This window comes from Chironomus tepperi, unplaced genomic scaffold (genome assembly GCF_022539635.2).
Source record: "Chironomus tepperi strain 1889 unplaced genomic scaffold, CSIRO-AGI_Ctep_v1 contig_335, whole genome shotgun sequence".
Classification (NCBI taxonomy): domain Eukaryota; kingdom Metazoa; phylum Arthropoda; class Insecta; order Diptera; family Chironomidae; genus Chironomus; species Chironomus tepperi.
The window spans coordinates 2214953-2226565 of NW_027226457.1; the positions used below are offsets into that span (position 1 = coordinate 2214953).

General features: G+C 31.6%; 1 protein-coding gene across 1 annotated transcript; it reads right to left on the minus strand.

Annotated features, from left to right (window-relative positions):
- Nucleotides 1-5146: 5146 nt before the first annotated feature.
- Nucleotides 5147-8295, minus strand: LOC139093417 (venom serine protease-like). Its single transcript, XM_070644142.1, has 8 exons — nucleotides 8134-8295; nucleotides 7856-7937; nucleotides 7549-7791; nucleotides 7408-7483; nucleotides 7087-7345; nucleotides 6875-6939; nucleotides 6638-6818; nucleotides 5147-5674 (listed from the first exon to the last, which is right to left on the minus strand). The coding sequence occupies exons 1-8, from the start codon at nucleotides 8283-8285 to the stop codon at nucleotides 5566-5568; spliced, it is 1167 nt and encodes a 388-aa protein (XP_070500243.1). The 5' UTR covers nucleotides 8286-8295; the 3' UTR covers nucleotides 5147-5565.
- Between the last annotated feature and the right edge of the window lie 3318 nt (nucleotides 8296-11613).

An 11613-nucleotide genomic window follows, 5' to 3' on the forward strand; every position in this document is an offset into this window, starting at 1 on the left:
CCAAATTATAAAAAGAAGATCCTTATGGATTTGATAAATTATGTGTTTATTCTTCGAAATTCTAAATCAGACTAAAATATTCTCATGAAGGGGACTAACAACCATAAAAGGGGAAAAACTAAAAATTGAACTTGCAAATACAATTTGAATATTAAATGACAGTTGACATATTCTCAACAAAGAGCTACATCACAGAAGCTGTCAATCAGTAGCATGTAGAATAGTTTTAAGACTGAATCATCAAAATTCCAAGAAAATATAAGCTAAATCCACGAATGTGTCAAAATACCAGTAAATTTAAGTGTCCATGAATGATTAAATTGTTGTGGAAGATTGATGCTTTAAAATCTAGTCCACATATGCTATAGAAAATATATTTTGTAAGCATAATTTTATTAGACCGCATTATATGGTCAGATCAGTAGCTTTCGATCAAAACACAGAAATCAATTCAACATCATTAACATGATCGAATTATCACAGCTGGTTTGTAATTGCTCGCACGTTCAAGTTACCTAATTTGGTGTCACTTGTCATTCTTTGATTACTTCAAGTCGTGCGTCAACAAATTTAAAACGTGATCTTAAAAAAATCCTAACAAGCTCAAGTTGTGCTCATCAATTTCTCATTGAATTATTTCATCTTTCTCTTCATTTCACTTATACAGCAATAAGCATAAGCAAATCGGAATTGAAATTTATCTAAACAGCTCTGTGTGATTGTTTACTAACCTAATTTCCATATAAAAAAAACGACCGCTAAAATAAGACACAAATAACTATATAACATGTAACCGTATAAATATATTAAGCTATACAAAAAGTGAGAGATAGAGAAATTTACATAGAACGCATCAATTATCAGACATTTTCGCGCGATTTGGATTTGAAACGTTAATCTCTTTATGCGATTCATTTTGTCTTCTTTGGTGGTAACAATCAGCTATTCTTCTTTCTAAACTCTAAATTTAGATGTCAAGAGTATGCTTTATGCGAATATATCTTTTACCTTTTCAATGCTTGGATATTTTTCAAAAGGTTACTATGGGATATTTATTTTTGAGAATTTGTAGATTTGGGTTAGGATTGTGGGAAATTTTGTGAGAGTTTTAAATTGATTTTTTTGAGGACATCCAAGACAACAGAATCAAGTTTCTTTTCTATAGAAAGCTCACTTCTTTCCTACATCCGACATTTTGAACTTTACTATTTGTATGGTTCAAGAAGCACAGCTGGACTCGAACCCACGTCGTACGATTTCCAGTCGCATGATCCAGCCACTGAGCTATCGAGGGTTGCTAGGAAGCGTGACACAATGCATATTTAGATATTCTTTCCCAATCTAGTGTTCATTGCACAGCTCATATCGTATTGTATTGTATTGAAAATATCAATAGTAAAAGTTGGATTCAAATGCGTAGCTCTAAAGAGCTCAAGCTTAAAGTTAAGACTGGATCGTCAATCATGAACTCTACTCATGAATTCCTCCAACTTCAAGCCAAAACCAACTCCCCAAATGCGTTCAGGTCACCCACAAGTGTTAACTCCCCAACAAGTTTATTATTTTAAGCATTGCTCTTTCTTATTGTATAAGACACTAATGAATACTTTCATACAATATGAATAATAATAAAAAAAAAGATACTAGAAACAATTCGTCTCAATTCACCCGTTATGGCAGAAGTAGCATCACTTACTCTGCAGGTGAAAATTTTTCTTTCTAATAATAAAAAAATGAAATGAAAAATAGATAGTAATAGATATGGATCACATCGTACTCGTTTATGATCTTGTTTATCTAAATAAATCTGTAACAACTTTGAGTTCTAGTAATGTTGAGTTGGAAAATAACGAGGTATAAAATGAATGGTTATTATTGAGTGATATAACTGATAAATTTTCAAAGTTAAGTGATAGTTTGGATAGTCGCACAGTTTTTGTGTCTGCATTTTGTGCTGAAAATAGGTTAAATATTATTTTTGAGCATTTTAATTCGTAGTTGAGGATCTCAAGTTGATTATTCAAATATTTCCAGAGAAATCACTGCAATCATCTTCGAATGAGGGTATTGAAACCATCAATAATAATCAATTAATGTAAAGTTTGCTTGACCTCACTCTTAGCTTTGTTTTTCATCATAACGGTCATTTCTAATTTGAATAATAATTCTGGTTTACTAAGTTGTTTTTAAATTTTCATTTTTTCATCTAGTAAACATCGAATTTTTCTATTTTGTTAAATAACTCTGTATTTAATTAATTACATCGATATTTTGGTTACATCTGGCTACATGAAAAAGGCAAGAATGTCAATTTATCATTCTTTTGTGTCATTTAATCCACAAAAACAAAGAAATTTCTAAAGATCTTTGATGAAATTTAAGATTCTTGTCCATTGTACCATTTTTTATTGCTTTTTGAAAGCATTAGATTATCAAATATCCGTCGTTTATAGCACTTCATTCATCTCTGTCTTATCTGCAAATCTTCAACACAAAAAGAACATTAAGTCTCACCATATCTCAATGTATCAATTTGATATCTCAATCTGCTATTTAAATTTACAGTTTTGTCATTTCTATCAACGATATCCGATGTATAACAAAATATTTTAAAATTAAAGAATTTAATTTGTACAAGATATACAGCATAAAGTATTAATATCAGCACTAAACGGCAAAAGAGAATATGATTGAAAAGAAATGTATTTAATACCACAGAAACTAGTTTGCTTCGATCATTATTAACCATTAATTCACGTGATAGATATTTTAGAGGAAATAAGAGTGGCGTCAAGCCATTGTAACACTAATAATCTGTGTCAGGGTTAGATAAATGATCAATGAACATCGTTAATAATTATTAGAAAAACAAAAACAAGTAAAAAATATTATTAAAGAAATGCCCCCTTTGGGTACGGATAGCTGAAATAGATACGAGATTAATGATACTATTTTTATTCTCAATTCAACTCATAACTTAACATCCATTAAACACGGAAAGTGAAAGAAAAGTTTGTTATTCGATTGCTCATAAAAAAATATTAGTTTTTTTCGCAAAAATAATAAGAAACTGTGCTAAGCTGCAAAAAACACACAAGCGAGAACGACTTAACACTTTTATGGTCAATGATTTTCAGACTCTGCACTCGATCTGTATCATAGATAATACTGCAATTGTAGCAATCAATTTTGAATTGATTTTTAACCATAAATACTTTGATGAAATGAACAAAAGGAATTGCAATCAATTTAATTTTGATTTATGTATGGAGGGTATTGGTGAGGCTTGATTGTTATTCGAAGAATTCAGAAATTGTAATCTAAAAGTAATTGCTCTTAGAATGCTATGACATTGAGAAATTTGAAATACATTAAAATTGTCATAACGTTCATTTGAGATTTGAATAATATTTATTGTACATAGTTGAAACCCCTTTTCATACAAAGTTCATTCTGATTTGAACTTAGAAGAATAAACATCATTGTGAATAAATAAAGCAAAAACCAGCTTTGTAGAGATTTCAGAAACAATTCCAGCTTAGCTTTACAATTCCTAATGAAATCTTTCAAATATCATTAGAAAATAATAGAAATTTGGAATTTTGTCAACAAAAATATCCATAATAATGGATATGCTATTTACAGCATCAAAAAAATGGCACAATTTCGCCTATTTTCTATTTGCCTTCAATCTGGTCTGATCTCATTAAGCATATAATATTATAAATTTATCATATGACATACATTGCAGCCTTTCGGAATGTAATTCAAAGTTATTGTAAATACCTAAAACAAATAAGAAGAGAATGAATTATAATGGTGAAAAATAATGAAGAGAGAACAGCAGGTTAATGTAACATAAAATGATCACGAATATTCACGAGATTGAATTACGGAAGAAAGCTTTTATAATAATAAAAAATTTATGTTAATGCTCATTTTTCACGGCACTTTTATCATTTTGGTATTCAAACAGAACAGAATGAAATGAAGCATTTAAAAGTGTTTTTAGTTCTTCTTGTGTATATGTACATAATATTAAGCATTAGCACTTAATGTTGCTTACTTATTTGCCCTTCTCTATCTATTGCATTCTTCACTCCTAATGAGCTGTGTTAAACGTCCAACAAATGCATTTCTTTCTTCTAATGTTTATTTTTTTTTTGTAAGATTAATCTCTCATTTCCCATCCATCAGAATTGATTAATGAACTTAAATATATTCATAAATACAAAAGCACATTAATGCTTATTATTGTGTTTTTAGTTGATTGTGCCATTCTATTAAAAAGAATGTACTCATGAATATGATGGGAATCAAATAGACCCACATTATGAGTATTTTTCGCAGCATTTACCTTTCCATACAGCAGAGTTGACGATTGGAATTTCTGTCTTGAATTTGACACGCAGATATTATTAAGAACAATACGGAGATTGTTTGTGTTTCACACTTTTTTTTCTGGATTTAAGTCAATCGTGACTCGAGAAAGTTTGAATTGGATACCCTGTTTTATGCTTGATATATTTGTTTCTATATGCATTGAAAATGAGATCTATGGATATGTGCACTTAACGCATATCCATCAATTTTCGAAAAGTACAAATTATTTTATGGATGAATATTCCATTGTTGGACATTTTCTATGGCTAGATTGAAATTATCTCACTCTGAATACATCAGACGTTAGTCATACATCCATATTATGTAAATCTGTTCCAGATCCAGAAAACATCCAATAAAAATTGCAAAATATGCTTTTCATACTTAAATCTAGAGATTATTCAACTCTAAGAACTCATTTATGAATTAACATGGTATAATATGACTACCTACCTGCCATAAAATAGACTAATAACATACAGCATCGAATACATATTCAATTTTCTGAGAATCATCGTCATCCAGAGCGATTCAACAATTCTGATTCACATCATTAGAAATGTATTTCCTCAATCATGAAATCATGTGCAGCTTCCGAAGATGGTGAGCATGCATAAAAGTACTTAAAAGAAAGAAGAAACAATATAAAAAAGCATACCTAGTGACCCAGAATGCTTCATTATGCATTGAAAATCAATTTTAAATTTGAATTGTAGGAATAGGAATGGATAGAAAGCCTCTCATCAAAAAATCATGAAACATCTCAATAACCGAATGATGAATTTATTATGATGCCCATGCTTATAGTTTAGCATACAGCATAAAAGAAAAAAATATTAATGAGAAAATCCCATTTAACAGTAAATAATATTGGGCATAATATAATATTTATCATAATCTTGTTATGCTACATGTTTAACAATGTGTCGCGGTTGTAACATTAGCTAATAAATTTATTAAGGTTTTATGGACTTGTTGCTAATTGCTTAATTTTGTCTGATAAAAAAATTCAAACGGTTTTATTAAATATTTTTTTGACAATAAACACTTCTTTGTTCAGTCAACAGCACATATTTATGGGCAATACAAAGCTTAATTTATATGTTCATTGACTGCCGCACGGCACCGCAGAGGAAGAAGAAGTCACAATTATCAAATAAGTTTTTAATGTATGTTAGTAGTTTATTTAACGCAGTAGACAGTTGGCATTGTTTTCTCTAAAATCCAGTCGAGGTATGCAGTTACTCTAACATTTGTACTGTATAGTGACGTTCCACATCCATCACCGGAACTAAAAAGAAGAAAATATTTAAAATTTATCATTATCTTAATGATTAACATTTATTTCTAGTCTAAATATTCGTGATAACGGATTGAATCTTATGTCTTTCTTATATCTGTGCTTGATGAGCATTCGACATGACATTAAAAATTATCGTTGACTTTTTTTTTATGAGGTCGACCTATGACTGCAATAACGATGAATTACTATTTAATATATCTTCATCATAAATCTTGCATAGGCGTCACGTAAAGTATGAAGACTCCTCTTTAAATATTTTACACTTGCTAATTTATGGTGATTATGTCTTAAGGTAACATATTTTATATACGGAAGAAATGCTTATCAAAGGCATTCCTATATATCTGCCCTCATGGCGATTTTTGATTGGAATTGGCACAAGCTTTTCATGTGTAGGAAGGTTGTTCGAAAGGCTGGTTTTTAATCCTAGTTGTATCACTTAGAATGTTGTTTATGTATAAAATATCCAGCAATGATTAAAATTTCATTCATTGCTATGTCGTTGTGGAAGGTTGCTGCAGTGAAATCTGGGTTATCAAGCCATAAGAGACTGAGCAACTCAAATCACTGCTTCCTCCATTTAAACAACAGACTCCAAATCCATAATTACTAAGCATCAATATCAGTGGCTTTTTAAGGGAGACAGCAGATGTTTTAAGGTAGCCCACTTCCCCTATCCCATTTCATCTCAGACGCACCTGATCAATATGACTTTGATTCCAAATGACCAATTCTTCAATAATTGCTTTTGAAGTTGTCAATAAGACATGAATTTGCACATTGAATGCTTACAGCAAAGCTTTAAGTATCAAGTACCACAAGTCTCAAGTACTTTTTCAAGAATCTCTTCTTAATTCGTTAAGCCCTCAAATAATCCAATATTTACTGAGATTATCTCGCATTTAAATCCACTTCATTCAAGTGTGCATGTAAATAATTCTTGGAACTTACCTGATTACTCCAATATTGTACAGCAAGCTATTGTTTGCATTCTGAAATAAGATTGGACCACCAGAATCGTATTGACACAAATCTTTATCTGTTGCTGTTGTGCATAGTAAGTTGCCTGAGCATATAAATTCATCTACAGCCTCAAGCTGCACTTTTCTTAAAACATTTGATTTCGGTCCAGCTGTGAATTATCAAGAAATTGATGGAAATCTTAATGTATCAACAATGTAGCCTCACCAAACTCAGTTGTTCCCCATCCAATTCCGAGAACATTTTCAGCAGAAAATGAATAATTTTCGAATCTGTCCAAAAATGGAGGAAGGAAGAATTTCACAAAATTAAATTGCTATGGAAATGACGAAAGCTATTAAATCATAATTGACTTGAACTACTGTCACGTGATAGTTCTCATCATTTTTTGATGTCACACTTGAGTGCTTATTTCTCACCTAAATGGCAAACAGGAAGGCGACACACCATAATCAAATAAAATATTTGTCTTAGTGAAAAGTAAAGCAATGTCATTTTCACTTATAATGGAGCTGTCATACAACTCGTGGATTATAACATTTCGTATGCCATAAGATCTTGTGAACCTTGTCTCTCGAGTTCCTGTGATGTTATGTTCACCAACGACAAGTTGCATGCTTGTTAGATTTACATTTGAATTGAAACAATGTGCAGCTGTGAGTGCAGCATTGTTTGAAACTGCAGAAACAACATGAGGTCAGATAATTGACATTTTGTTAATTTATGTCTACACAACTTACTGATTGTAGCTCCACACCAAACACCAACGCCGTTTTCCACAATCGCAGCCATTAATGGAAATTCATTAATTTGTGTCTAGCAACAAAAAATAGTCATATCTTAATCCGGAATTTATAATTTGGACTTATCTTAATCCTAACCTCATTCCCACCGACTATTCTGCCAACATTTCGCTTTCCACATTCGCAATTGTCAGGAACTAAATGCATTGAACACAAAAATCTACTACCCATCGGTCTGTATCCCGTTAAAAATTGAATAGTCATTCGATTGCTTTGAGATGTGGCCGAAATCACTCCTAACCATCCACAATAAGTCTTACCGTCTGCCAAATCCGTACGACCGCTTGGAGAAATTTTTAGAAAATTTTCGCATTTCGGAACCTTCAAAAATATTTATAATGAATTGTGTAGAATTTATGATTTATGGGATGAAAAAGAGTCTTACTGGAAGAAGATAGGCGAGTCTGCAAGAGGCTGTAATTTTATATCCATATGGAGCTTCTGCTGCATATCGGCAATTTGTGTTTCTGTAAAAAATGTATAGAAATTATTATGTTTGCTAATTGTAAACTGGATAAAGCTTGTAAGTTTTGCTTATGGTCATGAAATGCTTGTATGGGATTTGCAAGTGCTGTTATTTTAGATTGTCTGAGGATCTATGGAGATTTTAGACTGGATTTGCTAAAAATTTGATTTTTTGATGATTCATCCAACAATTCTTACAATGGTGATGGCCTTCCAAAGCTGAATCCTCTTGAGCTGATTTGGTAAACCCTTCCAGGTTCTAGAAGTTGATAATAGTCACAGTTACCAAAGTTCTGGCAATTAATTGACCAAAAATTCAAAAGAAAAACTAGAATTAAAAAGTTCTGCATTTTAATTCCTTTGGAAATTAAGTCAGCACTAAAACTGTCCGAAAAATATTTAATGGCTTTATATAAATATGTAATTTCTTATCAAAAATGAATGCAAATTCAGCAATTAAAGTAATGTGAATTGCTTGTTGACTATAAATTAACATTTTAATTGAATAATTTGTTGAAATTTTAAGTTCTCAGAAGTAATGTCGACAAAGGTACCAAAAACTATTGCATTTAAATTTCATCGGTTTCTGTTGATAGTAGCTTGGAGCTGATAGATAGGAGCTGTTGTCGAGGAATCAAAACACATTTTTCATAGAAATCAAATTTTGATTATTAACGGTTTTTTGGAATTCAAATTTTCTGCAAAAAGTTGTTAGTCTGCAGCCAACTTCAGGTATATTTATAAATGAAATATGAATAAAATTAAAATCATTAATTATCGAATTTAGGAATGATTACTAAATTTAAGACTACATGATGATGATAACAAGAAGATCGAACGACTGATCGACCGGACAAAGCATCTTATTAAGCTGCTGTTTATTCAAAAATACGGTAAAAACAATACCCAAAGATTACCTTTATAGAAAAAGATCTGAAGCTTATGGAAATTGATAGTAAGCATTCCTAATCTACCTCAAACACGCAGAATCTGTTAAATAAAGGCGGAAAAACAAAAAAAGTTTGTTCAACAATCTAACAGTAAAAAATCATATAGCCAAGATTCTTCTTTTTCGCAAAGGTTTTACTAACCATTCATTAGTCGAATATTCATTAACACGATGTTATTTTGACATTGATGCTTGTTTATTGTCGATTCATGTAAAACATATCATTAGAAGAACATAAATAAAAGGTACGAAAGTCTGCATGGATATGCTGCAATGCGGATAAAATTTTGCTATAATTAAATTGAGCAAAGTTCTTTCATGGAAGCACAAAGCATCAAAATAGTGCAAGCTAGAGCTTTGAAATGTCGATTAACTGTAAATTATTGTGTTGTTGTTTAAATTGAAAGCATTGGATATAGAATTAATTGAAAGATCCAGCCACTCTTGCTTCCTTTCCTCTTCTCACTTCTTCGTTTCACATCCATTTCATTCATTTATGTCTTGTGACCTTTCGCCTTCTCAAAAATACTTCTTTCATATCATTTCTCATGCCTTAAACAACTCAATAATGTGCACTTGAATCAGTTACAAGTTTCAATTGAGTTGAGTGATCCGTGACTTAATTAAATACAATAAAACGATCATTTTCTCATTAAAAGTTCAAAATTTTCTCAAAAAACATTTGCGGATAATAAAAACAGCACATCAGAATCACGATCAAGTCATAATGATCTAGCCAAAAATAAGAAATAAAATTAAATGTTTACTTAGATGAGAATTTGCTTTCATATTTGCCGCGTACATAACAGTCAAAAAAATGAATTTTATGTGAAATAATGAATTGCGATGAATGGATGAATGGAAGGAAGAGAGATGGAAAATGGGTCAGAATTATGTGCAAAGTAAAGTTTCATAAGATGTGAGGAGATGAAAGCCATTTAAGGAAGATAATTTACACGTGAGCACTTTGTTAATTCTTTCTGTTATGCCTGACTGTATGTTCTATGTGCGAGGCTGAAGATCATTGAATGGCGATCAGCGCATGTGTGAGAATGTAATTGAAATCACTTCCATAACTGCCTTTGCGTTGATGATTTGGAAAGAATCTTTCACATTAGAATGTCTAGAGGAGTTCCAGTAAATAAATAAACAAATTGGCCATTCAAAAAGGGAAGGAATGGAATGTTACGTATAGAACAATCAGTCAGTCATCAGTTACTCCGTCCATCCATCAACAAAGTCAGTTAGTCAGATCTGTCAGAATTCTTAACTGTAGATTTTCGATTGAAATTTTGCAGCCATTGTTTGCAACAGCAGCTATGGCAATACATCCGTTTCACAGCTGAGAAGATGATAGTGATGAACATTTTTAATTTTCGATTCCGTTCATTTCCATCTCCTCCTTCGTCTCATCTCTGTTATTCTCCACAGTCATCATAAGCAAAGCATGAGCAGCTTAGCAAGTAACTGCTTAGCTTGTCACAACAAATTTTGCATGGTTGAAGTGATGAAGTAATTAAATACGCATCAAAACTGGATCTTTCAATGAATCAGCTATGATCCAATGCCTGTGTTCATGTTCAGATATTTTAATTATTGTAAGCACCGTAAAATAGCGTCGAGTGAGGAGCGTCGTCGTCATGACTTGAATTTTGCCACATAAATCACACATCAATCATAACAAATAACTTGCTGAGCCTCAACACTTATCATAACTTTATCGCCATCTCCAGACATCTCATTGAACAGCAGCATACATGCAATCTTATTCATTGAAGCATTTCATGGGCTGTTCAGGCTGACTTCTTCTTCTCATTATCATTTTGTTGATTAAATTCCTCATACACCTGGTCAGGTGCCTGACTGACTGACCTATATTCCAATAAAAGTATTTTCCATGCCTTACCCGAGCGGACAGGCATCTAGTTAAAGACTTGCCATTTACTTGACTATCAATGGCTGGTTACTTTCCAATAAACTAGCCTATGTAACTAACCGTATCTGAGACTAATGACATTTTTGGAACGTTCCATTTAACTAGACATATGTACAGTACTTATGTATAGTTAATGTCTAGTTAACCATAACCATTTAACGTACATGAAAAAATCAAAATTTGCTTAATAATTCTATATGTGGATATGAAGACATTTGTTAATTTATTTATTTTGGAAAAATTAGAATTACACGTTCGTAGCTGCCATAAAAACATTTTAGCAAGTCACTTAGTAACTAACTGTTGCACTTTGGCAAAAGTCGTTAAGTGCACACCATTCATTGTATATAAATGTATTAAAAAAATTTTCAGAAAAAAATTGCTCTTATAAAAGTGATTTCTGATTGCTCTTGTGAAGTATATGGTTTCACACAAATTTCTATTTGTAATTTCTGCTTGCACTTGTGAAGTATATGGTTTCACACAAATTTCTTTAGAAATCAACTTTCCATGTGTCAAGTTAAAGTCTCGTTAATGTCTTGTTACGTTGTCGTGTATATTTTTGGCAAAATAAATGGCTAGTTGAATGGTGTCTAATAGTAGACATTAACTAGCTGTGTCCACTCGGGTTATTTTTGCCCATATTAATGCTCATTCTTAAAGATTATTAGTGAGGAATCGAAAATTGGCATTTACAGGCGTTAAGCACAAATATGTTGAAGCTGTCAACAGAAATTAAGATTGATTGTTGAAATTGATCGCAGTATAAAGCAACAGAAATGTGAAGAATGGA